At 40.8% G+C, this 21,916-nt stretch overlaps 1 protein-coding gene across 1 annotated transcript in view; it reads left to right on the forward strand.

Annotated features, from left to right (window-relative positions):
- The first annotated feature begins 5,694 nt into the window (after nucleotides 1-5,694).
- The window catches only part of col5a2a (collagen, type V, alpha 2a), a 39,501-nt gene continuing 23,279 nt past the window's right edge, over nucleotides 5,695-21,916 (forward strand). Inside the window, exon 1 of the mRNA XM_068705134.1 lies at nucleotides 5,695-5,950. Within this exon, the coding sequence (XP_068561235.1) occupies nucleotides 5,860-5,950 (91 nt within the window). The 5' untranslated portion in view covers nucleotides 5,695-5,859. The remainder of the gene's footprint in view (nucleotides 5,951-21,916) is intronic.

A 21,916-nucleotide genomic window follows, 5' to 3' on the forward strand; every position in this document is an offset into this window, starting at 1 on the left:
TTTCAGGAGTTTCACTTTCAGTGCAACAAAGCACAAAACACCGGCATCATCCCGATCAATTTTAACAATATAAAAACATTTCCAGAAATGTATATCTATCCACACAATGTAATTTTTTTTTATCTCATGTTGCCTAAACTACCTCCAGCTCTGTTTACTCTGGCATGAGCTGGAAAACACTCCTGTTTACAACCGGCCCAAAACACAGCACCAGGCTCTTGAAGATTAACTTCGATATTTTTCAACCTTGTTTTTGTGTCCAATTGACTAATGGGGACAACCATTTTTTTAATTGATCCAGTACTGGGGGATCTAATCAAACTAATTTGATAAGATTTAATTAATCACACACACATATATATATATATATATATATATACATACATGTACGGATTAATGGCTCAGCTCCAACCTACAATTTTGACTCTTTGCTCTCTGGAATGTACCCTTAGGTCTGCCAATAAGTTTCTCCTTGAACTTCCCAAACATTCAAATAGTAATCATGCATTTGTGGTAGAGATTGTATATTAATCAAACAGCCAACACTAGTTAGGAAAGGAAAGGATGCAGAGACAGAGAATGACATGCCATGAAGGTCCCCAGACAGACGTCAACAAGGGATGTTGCGGTTCATCGTCACAGCATGGAATCCCATGGAATTGGTCTACAATGGCATTGTATGTTCCTATTGCTGCTCTTTTAATCACAGTTTCATCTTTTTAAGATGGTCTCTAAATGAGTATTTAGAAAAGTGCCACATAAATAAAAATATTATTATTATGATTATTATAGTACAGCTCAGTCAAATATTTACAACGATGTAGGTCATCTAGAGGTTTCTTTTTGTATCGCTGTGTGATCGTTTGACAGCACCATATACTCTGATATACAACATGGAGGTCTGCGTTTTACACAAGGCTCCATGTGCAGTCCATCTGCTCCAACATTCTTCCTGTCCAGTCTAATAGTTGACTTTACAAGAAAGTAACAAAAGTAAGAGGATTTCTGTCTGTCTGATGATAATGTGATTTTTGAAAACCAGGTGGAAACAAAGTTAGTCCTCGGTTATGGAGAGCTGCTTTGTCCGAGCAATAGTAATTTACTGATGGTGTGTGAGCTCTGGCTGCAGAGTGTCTGCTTATTGCAATATTTTGGCAGGCGTAGCCTTGGAGACTTAGACATTTCCACTCTCTGTTTCAGTCCAAAGCTCAGGTCGTTTGTGATCGTATTAAAGAAGCCCCCCTATGTCTGTCAATAGCATCAGATCCATGTGAACCGAGGCTGTCTGGCACAGGAGCACAGAATGTACAGCTGTATGGTGTTTTGCAGAAAAAGCATGCATTGCCCAAACACAAAAAATTAGCCTTTTAGAACAACTTTTATAAATGCTAAACATGCTGTTTCAGCTGTTCTTGAGCCTTTTAAAAGTGTTTTTATTAAAAGCGGCCTGTATCCAACACCACTGTACTGTATCAGACTTTTTTCTGTAACTGCTGCAGTCATTCTTTTCAGCTACAGAGACATTTCAAAATGTGCAAAGTATGCTGTGTGTTACAGACCCAAAAAGTAACAGCCAATAGGAGGAGTTTAATAGTCTGGGAGGAGATGGAGGAGTGAAATGGAGGATGATGTCAGTTGTACCATAGCAGAGATCTTTTTTTCTTCCTCCTACAGCAGCTTGATCAAAAATGAAGTCCTTGGATCAGCAACAGTTTCTATGCAATAGCTTCTGTGGGCTGGTGTCAGTGTTTCTGAAAACATACTGCCAGCAAAGGCCACAAGTGACTTCTGTAGCAGAGGCATGTTCAAAAAGTGACCCTCGTAAAAGTACAACTTTAAAAAGAGACAGATAAAAGAAGCATTTACTGGTTGAATTTAGTGTTTATTAATACATAGATGCTGAATCTTTGTTTATAATTTGTGTTTGGCAGCAGTCTTCTAAGGTGTGTGTGTGTGTGTGTGTGTGTGTGTGTGTGTGTGTGTGTGTGTGTGTGTGTCTGTGCGTCACAGTCTAAAACCTTGACCTGATACCCTGCCACGTGTCCGCCATCATTATTTCATTCAGTCGAAACAAAAAAAAAAGAAAAGGATTTTTTTACAGACCAGTCAAAGAAGGAAACTGAATTTGTATTGTATTGAAGGCAGGAAGCAAAGATGGATAATTATATCCAAACCCCCGGAAATATGAATCAAAATAATCCTTCTCTCTTTTGAATTACTGTTAGTGATGACAGCATAATCTTTGCAACTGTGCCTTTATGTAAAAGGAAACCAAGGGTTGTAGATTGATCTGCCGCCTATCAGATGGGGATCGCCCAAGACGTAGATGCACACTGTGCATGCAAAACCTCTGCTCTGTGAACAGCATTTGATTACCACAGATGTTCTTTCCCGTCTAGACTGCAAGCATACCAGACACGTTTTTCACTTGCACGTAGATACGCTCTCGTTCTAATCCATGCAGTTGTCTGCTCCGGCTCCGTGCAGCTTAATTGCAGCTCACTGTGTGACGCTTCATGACTGTTTAATGCTTCCTCTGAACAGGAAATGTCAGACCTGCTGTGTGTTTAGTTCTGTTAGCTGTTAGCTCTGTTAGCCAAACAAACCGAAGGACTCTCACCGGCTGCTAACAGCTATATAAGTCCTTTTACCGACTTAAGAAGATGTGCTCTGTTGTGGTCAGCGCTCGGTTTAGTTTGTCACACATACATGCAGTTGTCATACCTAGGCGTACAAATCAAGAGATGAACAGTTTTAATCCATAATGGAAACAATACTCCAAACTGAAGCAGTTGTCAGTACATTATGTTGTCAATAAAATGTGTTTTCAGTGTGAATCACTGCAACCACGAGAGGTCCTTGAGCTTTCAGTCATAAATGAGAACACAAAAATGATTAGGCTGATAGGCAGTAGCCTATGGCAGACTAGCCTTGGACAGACAGACAGACCGACACAGAGTTGCACGCATGCACCGCCAATCCCGAATACATAATCTCCTGGCGGCGATAAGAAAGAGCCAGGCACACTGGCTCTGAATGCAGTTACCTTGTTTACTTTTCAATAAATCTGTTCAAAAGATAGTTTGTATACAGATTAGAAGACAAAACACCAATTGACCACGTTCCCTCCCTTTGGCAACATTTTCCATAATGACAAAATCTTTGGCAAACAGGCAGCAACTGCCAGTATTTGCAGTGTCGCGATGTTGCCCATTTTTCCCCAGTGTTTCCACGGAAAGAAACGGATGTTTCTTGTGAGTCTTGCTCAGAGGAACTCTGAATTGGCTGACCTGGTTTGTGGGCAGGGCCAACAAGAAAACAGCTGTCTTTCTCATTAGCTCTGCTCTTGTCTCTTGAACTCCACTCCCCTCTTTCTCTCTATGCATTCAAACACACACACACACACACTCACACACGCACACACACACACACACACACACACACACACACACACACACACACACACATACGCACACACACACAAACACCCTGTCTGATGGAGAGCCAATCACCTGATGCTTTTAGCACCTTGTGAACATGGTACACAGCTGTTTCCTGTCATACACTTCAGGATTATTTGTGTGTGGCAAAGCTTGGGCGAAAAACTTTGGTGTTCTTTTTAACATAAACTATAACATAAATAACATTTAGGCTATTTGAAATGAGTACAAATAGATTAAAAAGTGTATTTAATGTTATTTAGCTACAGGGCATGCTTGTCCAGTTTGTTGAACTACAATTTATAGCTAAAAATAAGGTGTAATCAGTTACTGTATACTATCACATTACTAGTGTGGGCTTTATGCTCCATCAAGAGCTGATCGAAAGGCATTAAGTGTTAAGTGATGGAAACATTGTGTTTGTATCAAGAACCTATTGATCTTGACCATAATTTGCAAAAACTGAATGGAACAGTGAAAAACTGCTCTGTAGAGAATCCGTGTGCTGTGCTGTGCCTTGTGCTTTTTTTCCATGTCCAATTTTCCCAAAGATGAATCAATGGCTTCTTTGCGAGCCACTTCAGTGACTTAGAAAACCAAACTACAACAGATTAATTCATGTCTTTTGGGAGGATGGCTCATCATTCCAAGTAGTCTCACTAGACAGCCGCGGGTTCAAAATAAGAGTTAATTAAAAACTCTATGGCCAGCCCTGCCTCCTAAAAATGATGTTCCCATACAACAAAACTGCATTGTGAATTACGTTTTAAGGGAAACGGATTGCAATAACGTGTGCTTTTGATGAGTCTGCGACGGTCCGCATAGGGAGGAGGTGGTAGATTCTCATGGGAGGACATTTCCATGTGTCATTATTACGCATTTATGGGTTTCCGTGTGTCAGTTAATGCCACGTCATTACCGTGAAACAGTCATGGTTATGTTTAGGCAACAAAACTACTAAGTTTTGTCCACCCACCCATCCACCCACCCACCTATTCATCCACCCATCCACCCATCCATCCACCCATCCACCCATCCATCCACCCATCCATCCACCCATCCCCTCCCAAAAGCAGTGTTTCTCACATGTTATACTATATACTATCACTATATCACTTTTTCAGAGAGTAGCATTATTCTCACGTATGCGTTTACATTGTAGTCAGTATAAACTACATGACGTACAAATGACACACAAAAATCAAGAAAGTCGTTTTTATTTCACGCAAAATGATTTCAGTTGTGTCATTCATACGCCAATCAGCGTGAACGAGCTTGTAAAAAAAATGTGAACCAAGTACTCTTGTTGGCCTAGGTTTTTTAGTTTTTTTAGTTTTTGTGTGGTTTAATTTTTTTGTACCATATTGGATTTGAGAGAACATGGCATGTTATGCCAACAATGACAGAATCATTTTAGATTTTGCTGAAAACTATATCTTATATCAACGCACTATATATCCCATTAAGATCCTTTTAGAACGTGTCATTGATAAAACACACTTAAACGATTGTTTAGGAATCTAAATGTTTGATTTCTAATATCTCCGATGTAAAAAACGATATTAGCAATGTAGGAGGATTCCAAGTCCTGGCCATAAATCAAGAGGTGTTGACCCCAGATTTTTTTCTAAATTTACACTCTGGAATCCCCATCATGACCACCTACAGTCGTGACCACCCACAGTGACTGTCACACTCAGTTTCAGATTGTCTTCCATCTCTCTTTCTGCACTTTCAACTGTTCAAATGAAGAGATTTAATAAGCAAACAAATTGACGCGCAATCTCATATGCTCCAATTTCTAGACTACAATTTCCCATTAGAAAACAGTATAGTTATAAACTCTATTCTTACTTTTAATTGCCCAGTAAAAAGGGATTTTGAGCTTACTGTGTGTCTTGTTTGGTGCCCCAGAGACAGCAGTAAAACAGCAGTTTTACGATCTACCTCAGCAACCACTTCTGAAGTGAGGCAAAAATCTGTGACACCTCCAGACAAGCAAAGTCTTTTTTCTCCCCCCCTTATCTTTTCCCTTGCATCTTATACCGTGAGGTAAAACTATTGCATTGAGAGATAGCCAGACAGACAAAAGAATCACTGGAAAGTATGAGAACTTGTGAACATGGGTGTAGTTCTCCCACAGCCACAGAAGCCTGTGAGAGGATGGTTATGAGAGAGGGCTGACAAAAGGGGGAGGAAAATTAGGCTGGCCAGCATTCTTCTCATTTAAAGCTGTAACTACACAAAAAAAAAAGCACTCACGCAGTCTGGGCTGGGTCTGCTTGCTGCTTACAAGGAGAGGTACTCTTGTACTCATGGTGGTGCAGTGATAACCTGAGTGATTTTAATTTTTTCTTCTTTTTTATCCTTTTTTCCCCTTGCTTCACGCACAAGGAAGGCTCATGTCTTTTTTATAGACATGATGAGCTCTGTGCATATAAGGACTTTCCTTTTTCTGGTAGTCTCCGTGGCTCAAGTTTTGATTGTTACATGTCAAGATGCGAACAATGGTAAGTGAACCCCTCTGCTGTTTATTTTAACACCTAATTGCTGTTGAGTATAATGTGTGAAGGTGGCTGATGGTTGCCCTTTGAATGGACTGAGGCAAGTTATGTTCTTCAATTCTCTTTTTTGGACAGTGGTTTAAGCAACAGAAACTCTGTTAAGTGTGCTATTGATAAAGGGACAATGCATTTTTGATATTGTTAATTTTTAATGTCCTGTGTTGGAATTTTTAAAAAGGGAATTCTCCTTGTACATTTGTTTTACCGCCTTGTTAAGATGTTCTATTGCTGAAAATGACTGCATGGAACATGTATGTTAGATCCAGGGTGGGGATGATTGAGACAAACCTTGTCTGTTTATTGAAGACTATCTTAGAGAAAATTTGAAAGATATGCCAGCAGCTCTATAATGTGGCTTATCTGCAATTGCTAAACAAGCCCTGTATGTCAGGAAACAGTCCTGAGGACATCTGTCAGCGATTGCAAGTGATGTCACCCTCAGGCACTAAAAATGTGCAGAGGAGGGAAATGAGCACCTTTTTGCGGTTTTGCACTACCTCTGCACTGCTCCGCCACTTTGGAACATTCATTAAGTGTTACCACAACCATCTTCTCCCCCCCGGGACTGCGTTGCACATCTGCAAAAAGCATTTCAACACCAGAGCTTGCGCGCCTCTGAGGGAACACAGACTGCGTGTTAATTCGGGCCAGATGTGAGGAGACATGAGAAGGGGAGATGCTGTTGGAGACTCTGAGTCACTCGGTGTTCTGCGGGGCCGCCGGTGTCTTCCAACAGCTGGAACACCTGAGTGTTCTTGTTGTACTTGAACTGCGCTTCCCCCATCTCTTTCAGCTGTGAGCGTTTGGTCTCTTGTGTCGTCACTGGGGCTGTGCCGTTTCTACCTATGACGTCATGGGGCCACACTGAGCACTGGAAAGTTCAATTGATGGGCCCCTGATGGAGTGTGGAGCTATGCAGTGCAGCACAGACAGCGCCGTTTATTTTTAAAGCTTTTCAATTCTTTAAGATTTTCTTTCATTATGTCATTAACTAAAATGAGTTGGCTTTGCCCTGTTAAGTTTCACATGAAGCAGAGACAGTTGTGTGATAGCACGGCACCAGATAGAGCGCCACCCTGTGGTGAATGCAACATAGGGGCCTCATACTGTTTGAGAACACTTAAATTGAGTGTTTTGAGTCAAAAAGTATTCAACTTGTATACCAATTCTGAGATTTGAAAAATACTGCGGTTGAAGTCTGTTCTGTAAAGTCAGCAAAAGAAGAAACAACTGAACCAAGCTTTCTGCTGTTCTGACATCAGGGGGGAAAAAAAGGTTTTTATTTCGGTGTATGTTTGTATGTCAAAAGTTCTAAGAGGCCTGTCTTTGTTCATGTGAAACCACACAGTGATCATGCAGACTTCTTTTCCATGGAATAGTTGTGGGTGAGGCGTTTGCATTTCGACCAAATAAAAACAGTGGAAAGTTCATGGTTTTTGTAGACTAAGGGAAAATGTGGTTCAGCAGCGCTTTGAGACAATGCACATGTGTGAGGGGGGGTTTCGAGACTTGTTCTACCAGTTAGTATTGTATGGAATGGTTTTTAATGTGCAGATGTTTTTGCCATTTTACATTTCACTTCTGAGAACAGCATGAGACTCACTCTTCACCTCTAAAATGAATAGCATGTTAAACCATAGCAGCACTGGGATGTCGCATACACCCGTTGTTACAATTACCAGTGTTACTCCATTTACTAGGGACTTTTATATGAAAAATAAAACTTCAAATTGAGTGTGGTTGGATGTTGATGGAACTGTGTAATTGCAAGCAGACTCATTCTCTCTGTAAACTAACAACTCCATTTTTAATGTATCTTCTGGAAAATAAAAGAAGTCAGCAAAAGTCTATGTTGAGGCCATGGAGGTTATTGGAAAGATATCTGAGGGACCGGACTTTGTTGGAATTTTCAAAAATCAAATATGGTGCTTTGAAGACTGAAAACATGTTTAAAGCAAATGTTGAATTTTTTTTTGTTAATACATTTATACGGCTCAAGATTAAAGTCACATGGCTGGCTGCACATGTGCGGAAACTTTGCAAAAAGAACGTAAGTTGGCAAACGAGATCAAGGAGAAGACTTTAAGCTCACAATTGGAAATGGTGACGCCAGTATGGATTACCAGAGTGAAAGCACATTCCCCGTACAAAACCTGCAACATGTATTCGAAGAACCAGAAGTGTTCAAATAGAATTTGCCTTCAGGTTTTAGGGATGTGAAAATGGAAAAAGGAAAAGACACAGCAATAGATCACTGACTCGTATTTCAAAAAAACAAGAGCCTGTGCCCACAGTTTGAATCATGCCTCTGCATGTGTGTGTGTGTGTGTGTGTGTGTGTGTGTGGACACTACTCCTCCCAGACGCTGACATAGCTGTAAAACATCTTCAAAGATACCACTTAGCGCCTTACATCAAAGAACCTACGCACTCAGTCTTTGTGAAACCAGTGGATTACTTCAGTTTGTTAGCAGAGTTGCATTTGTCTCATCATAGCCAGGTTTTTGATATTCGTCACAGTCAAAAACGCAATTCAGCTCAAGACGTTTTTCCCTATCTCTGAGAAAAACGCACAAGCAGAAAAGTAAAAATCTGGTGCTCCAAATCAACAAAACCTTCATGAGGTCGCTCTGTCTTCCAAATTGGTTCCAGTTGTTGTTGCCACATCACTGACATTGCAACAAATGGGCTGTTTTCTACCAAAGCTGAAACGTCCAAACATGTGAATTCAACCAGGTCCACAGACGGACTTGATTAGAAACACATGCTGCATTTTTGAGCAATGACTTGATTACACGCCTCTTTTCTTCCAGAGTTAAGGGGGTCGGGATTGCTCACCGGATTGTACATTGTCTTGAGTTACACGTTCGGGGAAGACAAAGTTTTAACAGTCGTCTGATATGTAGCATCTGGCTGAGACACCTGAGATGTCTTGGTGGCACATAGACGATGGAGCTAATAGACTTTCAATGCCAATGGTGCCTGAGAGGACTGCTCCATGGGAACTACTTATAAACTAAATTATTTCAGTCAGCAAATGGAGGCTTGGGGTGAGGGGGGGGGGGGGGGGGGGGGGGGGGGCACTTCCAGATGTTAAAATGGTCTCTTTGGCAGTCCTTGGAAAATATTAAAAAAAAGGAAAAAGAAACGTCTTAGCCTTTAGTTGTAAGGGGAGGACGTTAACTGGCTGATGTAAGACAAAGGCTGTCACTATTTCTTTAGGGGGACTTGAGTATGGATGGATGTGAAACTTACTGGCTGATGGTTTGCCTAAACAGTTTTTTCCCGTATTTTACACTGAACACCTCCGCAGGTTCAAGTTAAAGTGACTATTTGTTCAAAAGCCATACAATTATGGCTCCCCCTGACAGGCTTCCTGGCTCTTGATTGGCACTTAGTCACCAATCTGCCCTGTCATCCTCTCGGCCTGTCCATGTGGGAGGATGACAGGGCAAAGCCCAAACACAGAACGGGTTTGGATTCCTGAGTGCTATAATTGTCTTAATTTCATTCTAATTAAGAATGTGCCAGAGCTGCATACTAGTCATACGACTCTTGCTTGGCCACTACGTTCAAATGTGATGCGTTGTTACTGAATAATATCGTGCTGTTTACTGTAATATACTGAACACCATCAATGTAGGTGAGAAAAAAAAGCTTAAAATTAAAGTAAAGCACTTCACTGATTCAACACGGTTCGGTTTTCCAGTCAAGGGAAGTTCTACTCCACCTGTGAAAACATGGTGGAGCTTTCCGAAGTTTGAGAAAATAACCCCGATGATGTCATCAGGGTTATCTGACCTTGGGCTTTTTCTTGTATTTGTAATGAAACGTTTTTATAACACCCTGGATGTGTGAGGATTGAAAGAAGGGGGCAAGTATGTGAGGCAAGTAGGGTCTTAAGAAAGATGGTCTCCTGTTGCATCATGGGACATGTAGGATCAAGGGTTGTTGCAGCTTGACCCACATTAAGGACTAAAAATACATCTTAATCTCCGGTGCTTCAATTTTGACTTTTGGGTTTCCCAACTTCATGGAAGTGCAGTACTCAATTGGTGGAATACCTATTTAATTGTACATATAATATTAATATTGATATTATGGGGATTTTTAGTTGTTATCTAACTAAAACAAACCGAATCTCTCTTAACATTAAAAAAGTAATACTGTCCATCCCCAAATGCCAGAAAAGCAAACATGGCATTTGAGAAAAGCCTGCCGTTGCTGGTACACAGTGCAGTTTGCCTGTACAGAGAGTGTTGATACAGCTGGTTGTAGTTTTTCCAGAAGATTGGAAGGACGTTTGCCCTTTGGAGCTTATCCTCTGTGTGTTGGCAGGTCTAAGTGTAACACAGCACTCGATCTGAATATGTTTTCTGTCTCTCCACTGGTAACTATTTCAAAGGCTGCTGGAATTGATTTAAATCTTCCAATTTCATGACAAATCTCTCTGTGGTGACGTGCTTCTGGCCAGGTAATGATTCAGCAAAATCAGATTGAGGTTGCTGTTGAGAGAATTTTCCAGTGAAGCAAAGACGAGTGTCATTGTCAGTAGGCCTGTCACAATAACTACTTTTAGTCATCTTTTGTTGTTTGCACATCCTTTAAAAGGAAAATGAACTGTTCATTCTTAAAGATATTGGTATTTGTATGTGGAATAAACTTTTAAAATAAATATTCAAATAAAATGTAAATTTAAAAAAAACACACAACCTTAACAATGAAGAAAATTAACAGAAATTTACGAATTCAATAACATATTTATCGTACCAGGCCTTATTGTCAGTGATGAGCAATAATTGAATCATGCATACATCTCCTTTAGACATATAGTAGCAGCATAATTTGCTTTAAATTTGATGACATTGAAACAAGTTACACCCACATTTTTAGATGTAATATTCTCCTTGTAAATTATTTAAAATGTGACAGTATTGTGTGTCAGTTTCTGCAGCACCACTTGTTTAAATGCCACAACATGGTGACCGTCGGCCATAATTGCAGGTTGTGGTCAGACCGAAATTCTAAGTTGTAGCTAGGTTGTGTATATTGCAGCTGCAGAGGGTGAACAAGTGGAGATACATGGCTGACAAGAGTTAACAATGTGGCCGAAGTTACGTTCAGGCTCTTAGCAACTTGTCGGAATGTTGATTGACTCAATGGTGAAATGCCTCATTTTTGTATCCAGGTGGTCTTCCTGAAGCAGGGGTAATTACATTACTGCAGTCGGTTAAAAGTAATATTAGATTACATGTTGTCTTCATTCATTTCTAGTTCTAGTTAAACAGTAGATTTATTCTACCTCATGTTGATTGTGTATGATGGATGCCTTGACTGAATTGGATCACATATTTTGGAACTTCCCTGTTTACTGTCAAGACTTGTCTTATACGTACTCCACAGTTCTCTATCAGATCAATGGAATAAAGTCTTAAAACAGAGAGGATCCCTGGCAAAAATCATCATTATAATGAATGTTCAACGACACTTATATCGTACAAACATAGATTATCTCCAAGGGGCTCATGTTCAGAAGGCAAAAAAAAATTAGGTTTAGTAGAGTTCCAACACGCACAGTGCTGGAATCTTTACCGTGCAACACTGCCAGAACTCAGCAGAGGAGATGATGTTTCTTGAAATGTCAGCTACTATTAAACTCAGTTTGTGTGCGAAACAGATGCATGAACAGCTTCAGTTCTGTGAAGCACATAGACAATCAGAAGTGCTGAAAAGGAGATTCTAGGGATTTATAAACCCTTTTTTTTTTTATCATGGTCCGTTGCATCAAAATGGGCAAGGCTCGTTCAGTTCTCCATATGACAGACTCAAAAGATGTCCAGCGAAGAAGTAAGTCATACATTAGAGAGAAGGGTGCATTCTTTCAACACAATGTGAGTCTGTAATGTCCCTTAGCCCACTGGCTGCAATGTCCAGTCAGTGTTTCCCGAACAAAGTACTTCTCACACGGAGCCAGACCAATGAGATGTGGAAATGTCTGCTTGTAGCCGGTGACTCATGGCTACCGTTTCACCTAGACGATTTCACCAAACGGGGAAAAAAGCTGCTGCGGAGAAGTGTCTGAAAGAGATTTGATTTTGGAGAGTGAGTTAAAGTGGCAAAGCTGATGTAACATCAAGCGTCCTTTTACTGCTCTAGCTTTACATTGTTTATCTATTACATTCATATGAATGACATCAATTACTTGCACTTTTGTAAATATACTTAGAATTAATATATTAGAATTAAAGCAAAGCCACAGCAGATTTCCTAAAGACATTCTGCAGAATAACCTTGTAATTGCTCTGGTGTGTAGACATTTTTTTCTCAGGCTTCACTTAATCAGACACATAAGTTGTGGATCATGCCAGTCTTTATTTACCTGGGCTGAATCAGGGCTGTTAATTATAGGCTTCTAGTCTTGATTTCCATTTAAACTCATGCCCCCTCTTGTTTTCGAGCCTTTCACTGATGTAGCCTGGTATTCAGGGGGCTGAGCTTTAAACATAGGATCCGGAAAGGAGGGAACTTCATTTTATATCTATTAGGAGAGGGGGGGGGGGGGTTGAAGGGGAAGAAAAGCACAGACACAGCCGCAGATCAGAGAGAGAGAGGAGGGGGGGGGGTTGAAAGAGAAAAGAGGGGGAAGATGAGGACAGAGGAAGAGGATAGGAGCTGGAATCTATAAAGGAGAGAAAAAAACATAGAGCGAGAATGTGAAAGGGTGGGGAAGACACTGCAATGAGGGAAGCCCAGAGGATTGCTTGGTCTTTAGTCTCATTCTCTACCTCCTGCACATCGCAATACACTGGTCAAACTGCAGCACAGGAAGTCATGTCAAACTGGAATTTCCTCTGGAAAAGCATGCGGTTTTGCTCCCGTTGTTGTCGTTAATGACCGTCGTGATTCATGGTCAAAAGATAAGACAAACAGTAGAATAAAACGTTGCTTTTTTACAGATGTTGTTTGACATCTTTGATGCCTTCCCTTTGTACCCATAAGCAAGTAAAATAACAGTTCACTATAGTTAAAGACATGTAATGGACAAACGCAAAGTACCGCTCAAAATGTAGACACATTGCAAATGGTGGTTGGAGTCTGTCTATTAGGCAGACATTTTGAAGGCTCACCCAGCTGTTGATGACACGTTGAATAAAGTATGCAACTGTTGCTGATAGAAGGGAGGAGTTTCAATAAACAAACTGCAGCAGATCTGCCAAGACGAAATCCTCTGCTTGGCACGGCTGAAATTGTAACAACGTTCTCGAGACGCTAGTGACAATGCTTTGTTGGTTGATGCAGTCAGGTGTTTTGTTTCAATGTCACAAGGACATGGGGGGAACATTCCCTTCATAGAGAAAGAGAGAGCGTGTGTGTGTGTGTGTGTGTGTGTGTGTGTGTGTGAGAGCGAGAGAGACAGAGAGAGAGAGAGAGAGAGACAAAGAGAGACAGAGACAGAGAGAGAGAGAGTATTTACTTAGTAATAGATTTTAACTGCAGTTACATTTTGACTTAATTTCCTTCAGAAAACATGAAATTGTATGAAGAATGTGGAATGTTATCACTTGATTAGTCTTCAAAAGCCTGAAAGAAGCACGCTAGCGTTAAAGTGATATATTGAAACAGATGTGAAGATTATATATTTTGCTCTTAAGCAGCAGTTCCTTATAAAAATCTAGACAGCTACATGAGTCTATTGTGTGCTACAATCTGACATTTACAGTTTTGTTATTTATAACAATGTATGTTCACAGTTTTTGTCATCGTTGCCTTTGGTTGTGGTCATATTCTATTCACCACTGATATCACTGCTGTGATCTGAAGTCACACCTCCTGACGCTTTAAAACTGAATACTCTAACTCAATTCAATGACCGTACAGCTGGTGGTGGAATCTGTTGTCAGTTCCTCCTTTTAAGTACTAAAATCTGCTTCTTGTGTCTTAAAGCGGGACATGTTGCAGTTTCAGAATACCTTTGAAGGTATATATTCACATTGTTTACTGCCATCTGCCTATCGGCAACAAAGATGACAATCACTGAAGGCCGTTGTCGGTGTTTTTCTGTTGTGTCGCTTCAGTTCTGCGCTGGCTAAATGTTGTGTTGGTTACTTGCGTTTGGGCTCGAGTGAGTTTCATAGAGGTGGAACCTTTTCAAAAGAGATCCATGTGGCCACTGCTTTGCTTGACCTCTGTGACCTCACTGACAGTAAGAGTGCCCTTCTGACCTCATCGCCTCTCTCTGTCTGTGTCTGCCTCCACCATTTACAAAAAAAACGCAGGCTTCTTCCAACTTCAAGGGCTCCATTGAGCAATAAAGAGAAAGTGATAAATCTGTGCGTGTCCCCGGGGCCTTCGGTCCGAGTGATGTCACCACAGTAAGGTGTCGACCCCCTCTCAAGCTCTTCTCTGTGCTCAGTTATCTGGCCCATTGTTAACCACAGCTAACGCTGGCTACCGGCCAGCAGTCACAGCTCAGTTTCTTTTTAAAAAAGGATGTGTCCTCTACAACTAATGACAGTCCCAGTGGGTTCCCGATCAGCAGACTTGCTGTTAGAATAATAACCAATGTGTTGACTTTCCAGGCAGTAATAGTAGATCTCCACGTGAAGTTTCCAAAACGAACAGTTGATGTAGTTCACCTGGAATTAAGTCATGGTTTCCATTACAGAGATGATACTGGGCCAACGCCAGATTGAACACATCTCAAAATGTTTTGTGGAATCGTTGGCCTAAACGTCACTGTTTGCTTCACAGATTCAGTCTGTGCTTCCAAAAGCCTCTCCATAACATTGGCTTTGTGTGTTTGAGTTTCAGGACTGTAACCCATTTGTGAGATTACATATCTGTAAATACAATCAACTCACATAACTTTCAAACAAGCGTCTTCCAGCAGTGTTTAAAAAAAGAAAAAAACTTCTGTTGTGGCATTCACTACCCTATCTATTTCTATTTAGACCTTACAAGCCCTTAAAACATATAAAGGTTCAAGTGAAACATTCATGGAACAAGTAATTATTACAATTATTTATCATTATTATTTTTTTCAATGATAGAATGTAAGGGACATCGCATTAAATTGACCCTGGGTTAAAGGCCTTTTTAAAGGCTGTTTAAGGGGAGTTGGTCCTGGTAGTGATCGCTCACGGTGCAACTTATTCTGACATAATGGGACATTCTGGATAAGAGCTCCAACTAAAAACTCTCATAAATAATGTCAAGCTTGTCACCTCAGGCTTTGCAGTGCAGTTGAATATGTAAATAAATAAATAATATGTAAATATTTAAGGGGAACATCCTTTGCCCGAGGGACTGCACATATATGATACAGCGTATGCTGGTGTCGTGGCATAGCGGTTGCATCATTTTTTTCTGAGCTTTTAGAATAACAAAATGGAAGAATGAAAAAAAAAGAAAAAGAACAGAGCGCCAAAGGGAAAAACAGAGGAGCGTGGAGGAAAAGTCCAAAAAGCGCATAGTGTGCTTTGATAGGGATAAGGAGGAAGAGAGGGAGATTGGAGCGCTTGACGGGGATATGAGAAAAAGCAGGCCAATGCGAAAGGGAAAGTGGGATTTAAAAACGGAGCCCTCCGGCAGCCATTTGGTCTGAGGAGTGGATGCAGCGTCCTCAAACCGCTGTAGCGCTGAGGTCAGACAAAATGTGGAGGCAATAAATTTCTCTTGCCTTTGGGGTTGCTCCTCACCACGGATATAAGACGCCTCATAAAACAGCTCAAAGTCCTTCCCAACCTGGAGAATGGTTGGACATGTGTACTCCATCAGCATCGAGATCAATGTAATTTATTAAGTCTCTGTTAGACTTTCATTTGCAAGCATAATGCTGTGCCGTGCTGCTGTGTTGATTTAGCCACAAGACTGCACAGGGGAAATGGTTAAGAAGACGTTGTGTTAATGCAATCGCCTGTGATTATGTTCCTCTGTTCACATGTTCTAAGTGAGAGAGAGAGAGAACAGGGAGACATTTGTTTGTGCCAGCAACATCGACCTGCACTTGAAAAGGCAAACAGATGTGATGTCATGGGAGTTGCAGATGGTGTGGCTCACACTGTTGAGCATTCATTTTAATGATTTAAACTGTTGGTCAACCCGAATGTTGTAGTGTTTCACCACACACGTCATTTCAGAATTCATGCCGAGGCTATGAGAAGTCAGATATCAGTAAGTGATGAAGGGGAAAAAAAATGTGTGGTGATATAGCTAAACTGAAATACTGACAACTTAACATCTCATACAACACTGAGCGACACCAAGGGCTAAGATAGTTGGTATAGAGGGTATGAGCTTATTTCTCATGAACATAATATATGCATTTTATGCTCACAGTACAGTGGTAACCGCATGTTGTTATCACATCCGTCAGAGTAAAAGTTAATCGGATGATTATTATAATCACATTTTCTTCTGTATTTCTCAAGCAGACACTGCTGCTGCATCTCGTTGGCTTGTTGTTGTTTTGTCATAAACTTTGAGGCGACTGCGTTTTTAATTGAGAGAAAATGACTCTCTTTTTCCCACCATGATTTCAATGTGCTCGCAGCATCAGGTAGCCAGCTGGAAGCTGACGGGTCACCGCAGGGGGCAACGTACCGGGGGTGTAAAGAAAAAAGAAATAAATACAATTACAGTAGTTTACATTTTTTCTATTTGTCGTCATGTATGAAATGAACCAAAATGAACACTGCAAGCGGATTACTTGATTATTATTACAACGTTTGTGTTGGAATGATTCAGTCCCAACCGTTTCCAGTGTATTTCTTTTGACAATGAGCAGACTTTTTTTTTCTTCTCAAAGCTGTAATAGTTGAACTCTGAGTGGAACAAAGATTAGAATGCAGATGATGTCTTAAGAAGGAACATACAGTCCTGATAACGCCTGCACCATTTCACTCTCCACACATCTAAAGCTTGTCGCCATATTGTCTCCAGCCACATAGCCAGATATTATATTTCACTGCCATTTTAATTTTTTTAAATACAAAGGCCTGAAACACTTGAGTTTTACTGTGTTTCAGTCACGCGGCGAGAACAGATTGTGCTGAAAACAACTTTCCTCTGAGTTCCTCTGCGTACAGAATCCACAGTTTATTCTCTCACATCTGGCTATGTGCTCAGTTGATGTAAAACACCGGGGCGCTCTGACCCCTTGTATATGTTAACGCTCTGCTCTGGTAAACAGGAATGTTTGACGTCACCCATTTTCCTTTGCTGCATACCTGCTTTTACTTGTACATGAACCGGCCAAAATGTAAAAATATTAATTGACACAGTTTTTAATATTTATTAGAACCAATTGGAACAATAAGTCGGTGGAGATTAGATGATGATTGTGTGCGTTTCTGCTTTTTTCAGTGAAATAAAACTTCTCCTGTGTGTTATAAGTAGCACCAGCAGGAAATGTCAGTGTTTTATGTTTGAATATATGGCCAAGCCCTGTCTATATTAACTGACTCAGTAGTTTAATGTATATTATAGCAAATGCGCATGTTATTTTATTTATTAATATTTTATTAGGTGCATCTCATGAAGTTAAAGTTGGACCGGTGGTGAGGCACATTGTTCACATTTAGAGTCAGTGTGTGCTGGATCTAGCTCGAGAGGATATGAAACCCACATGTTTGACAGTTTACTAGGACTTTGTGAAATTCAGGGCATCAACATAGCAGCAATCAACTATTTGCTATATGTAAAGATATAGAGGAGTAATCTCTTCCTGAGCAGAGAATGAAGTCCTTCTCCCTCTTGGGTGCGTTGTGATCCGAGCTCCTTGCTTTGTTTACATAGCCAGGCCAGCATTTTAAGTGCGTGTTGCAGCTGATAGCGCTGTTAGCACTGTTAGCTTCTAGCCTCCGGCTCAGACGCCTCGACGTTGAGGGCCGTGTGGAGGCAACAGAACCGCTCTGAATTCAATATTGAGCACCTCTAAGTATGCTTTACTGCAGTTGTTCATGGTTTAAGAACTAGAACACAAGGAAAGGATCTTGCATTGACGGTTTACACAGCAAGTGTTTACATTTCACGTTTGTTAGGATAAAGTATATGCTATTCACTAAACAACCTCTAGTCATGTCTGCAACATTTGCAATGCAGAAAAGCAGAGAAAAGAAAGTAAACACCAAGAACAAATGTGGTCACAGAGTAACCTTCACATTATAAAACCAGAGACCAGAGGAATAACCCACATGAGTTTTTCACATGAAGTGCATATGAAGTACATGCCATGCCCGACCAGAAAAATATTGCCTCAGTGTTGAACTTTGACCCTGATCTTGGTGAGAGCCTCGGGACAAAGATGGTCCAGCCTTTTTGTGTTTGAAGAACATTCACTGTTTAGTTGCTTGCGTTTTCATTTCAACAGATTGCGTTTTCGAATTCTCTCTAATTACAGCAAATTACTCATTTCAGAGCACACCACGTGTCGCACAGCATATTCAGTTCATAATGAGAACACGCAAGTCCTGTAAATTGCATTTTCCCATATGGCATCAAGGCACATTTGATTGGTACATCTGAACAATTCTTCGCTTTCTGTCACAATATGTCCTGACATTGTCAGAGACAATTGCTTGAGAACAAGTGGTCACTTGCATAATCCATTCTTTAAATGCTTGGTCCCCCCTCTACGGCTAATTTAATTGAACTCAGAAAAGGTTATTCTGTAGATTTATATTGTGTCTGAGATGCAGATTTAGACTATAATACTAGTTCTGCTCTAATCCATACAGCCATAAGAATGAGATGAATGAAACCCAAGGCAACAGAAAGCAGTGAGAACCAGCCAAACAGATAAAGAGGCGAGGAGGGGGGATGTGTAATTTAGCAGGACCACAGTTCTCCCAGGCAGGGCTGGACGTGGGATGGGAAAAGTTCGTCGTAGCTGTGGTCGCCTCTTTGAAGGGAAGGCCCACTGGAGACGGGGCCTGTTGATGAAAAAGCCTTAGACATGTAATCAGCGAGCTACTTATTAATTTCAACTTTTCCTGGCCTGAGGGTCTTACCCCTCCCTCGAGATACAGAGCTTTTGTTTGTGGAAGCCAAGGTGAAGGGCGAGCGTGTTCGAACTAGAGCGTCATTTCAGATTTCAATACAGCAAATCCTCCATGCATCGGAATATTAACACAGACATGGGGAGAGGGATAATCACAGGGCGTTGATTCACTTTCAAGCAAAGCACCTTGTTGACATGATTTTGACCCATTACCACTCAAGGCTTTGGGCTAATATATAAAAAGGTCTCCACTGATGTTTGTGGAACGGCTGCTTTTCCTGGACAGCTTTATCAGCCGACCAATCACAGGTTGGAGCTAAAGGTCACTTTGCAGAGGGAAGATTTATGTTTGGCCATGACACCAGGGGTTTTAGAGCAGGAAAGAGCAGCTGCAGCAGAGCCGCCCCTCAGCAGCTGTAACTCATTTGCATCTGGACTAGGAATCAGGCTGAACTCCTCGCGGTATTAACCAGTCAGTTACTCTCACCGCAGTGAACAACTGGTTCAGAACAAGACTGGAAACAAACATAAATATGATGATTTCATAAACTGACCATCCAGTGGGCACTAGCTCACTGAGAATTAGGGCGGGAGTGTGTGGCCATCAGTTTGGGGGGCCGCACTTGGACCCACTCATCTTTTTTCTTTTTTTTCTAAAGGAAATGAGAATTCCATCTTCATGTGACTCATTGTTTCCATCAGGTCATTTTCTAACCCCTCCACTTGTGGCTGCCATAGATTCTCCCCAAACACTGCATGTTATGAGTATTTCCATATAAGCCAAGGAAAATCCATAAACTATCTTTTTTTTTGTCTGCTCACATTTGCCAGCTATATGACACTTGTGGCTCTGCGATAGCAGGTTTGCCAGTTTTCTTCTTCGTCTTTGTCTTGATGTGTGCCCTGACTTTTTGGGGGGATTCTTTGTTATCTGGCCGATGTCTGGTGAACTGCTCTAAATGATGGGCACAGAGTACACACATGAGTCATGTTGAAGAGCTCCAGACTCCATGTTTCAAACCAGGAGGAGGAAACTGTCTGCCCCAGCTTCTGGCTGATTCGTGGAAAATCAAGCAGTCATCGTCGAAAGGGAGCATGCCTTTTCGACGTTGTCACGGTTAAACTGTGTTTTTACGGCGTCTGTGGAAAAGTGCGGAACCTGCAATGAATTAACTGAGAGGAGGGGAAAAAGTGAACGTCCCTCTCCTCCTCCTCCCCCTCCCCCTTCTCCTCCTCCTCAAGGCTTGCGGTGTTTTTTTTGTTTTTTTCAATAAGACCGCTCTAAAAACCACACTTCTCTTCCAGTAAATGTCTGCCCCAACACGCAGTGTTTGAAATCCCTCAAAACCCAACAGGAAAAATCTCTTTTCCAGCTATGTGGCCGACAGCTCGGCCAGACATCCCCGGTGGTGTGACGCTTTAATGTCTCGGCCATGAAAGGCCCTAACGTTACGCACAGTTTAACTCCTGTACTTACCTGAATGAGATCCCAACAGATAATGTTTGAGGCTGCAGAAACAATATAAAGACATGTTCACAAGAATTCAAATCCAGTCAGTCATAAGTACTAAAGCAGAAGAGAACAGCCACGCTTGTTCTTGTGAAAACCCCCCAAAATAAAAATGAAAAACCCAGATCATTGTAGTAAAAAAAAAAATGTTCTTTCCAAAAATCAAGATTTATGGCTAAAGTGATTCCAAAGCGTATCCACAAATAAAGAGAGATGCACTCTGCGTTCCAAGAAGTACTGGAAGTACTACTTTCAATGCTCGACTTTGTTGTGTTTTTGATGTCGTTAAATACTCTGTGGCTCACAGAACAAAGATGGCTGCAAAAGTATACCTTTGAGTTGTATTTGGAGAGTCGATATTCTAAAAGTATAAACGGATAAAAGCTGGTTGGGTGAGGCATGGAGATAAAGCCAATGCTAAAGTCTGACTGCTGCTGTACGTCAAGGGGTCATTATAGTGGTTGCTTTCTGTGTGGGTGAATGTGACTGTGTATTCATATGTTCATGTGAGTCAGATATATAACTGACCTATAGTCAGACCCCAATACCAGACTGCTTTAAAATTAAATATATACACAATGTGTAAAAAGTCCTAATGACGTTGAAACTTTGGCATCATTAGGAGTATATTTGAAGTGTTTCATGAGCATATTTTAAATCATTATATTTTATTTAATTCTTATTGCATTACTTTATGGCAAGATTGCATTAAGCATATGTTTGATATTCATTATCCTAGCATTCCTACAGTAAGTGTGTATGTTATCATGAAAGAAAAAAGGGAAAAAATGAATAAGCAAAACTAGTAGGAAAATAAAAACCTCTTTTTGTGTATGTGTTGTTTCCATGTCATTGTCTGAGGCATCACCTAAATCACAGCTGTACGCCTACATGTGTGATTAGATGTAATGATCTCAAGAGTGTCTGATTACATGGTCCAGCATCAACGCTTGGAGTAATTCTAGGTATTCCAGATGTCCCAATGATGTCTTGTTAAGGCAAGATTAAATGCAATTCACCAGTCACACCCTCCATCTGTACATTAGCTTTCTTTGATCTTGAGTGCCTTTGCATCTTACTGTGCCTGTTTCATCACATCTTACATAGGCGGCCCTCCACTTCATCACTGATTATTACATCTATAAATAGTATTCATATTCATGAATGACTAAAAATATGTTTTGTAATCAATCGCTGAAAAACTCACTAACAGACCTGCATGAGCAATACCAGCAACCAGAAATCAAAGCAGCTACATGGAATTCAGCCATGATTCTTTACATTCTTTACACCTTTATTTACACCATGTCTTTATATTGCCACTGTTAATTATATATGTATTGTGACTGGTAATGATTATAGCTAACCTTTAAAATATTCTGCTTTTGTACATATTTTCTTAT

This window comes from Cebidichthys violaceus, unplaced genomic scaffold (genome assembly GCF_023349555.1).
Source record: "Cebidichthys violaceus isolate CVI_PGR_0920_01 unplaced genomic scaffold, fCebVio1.0.p SCAF_11, whole genome shotgun sequence".
Classification (NCBI taxonomy): domain Eukaryota; kingdom Metazoa; phylum Chordata; class Actinopteri; order Perciformes; family Stichaeidae; genus Cebidichthys; species Cebidichthys violaceus.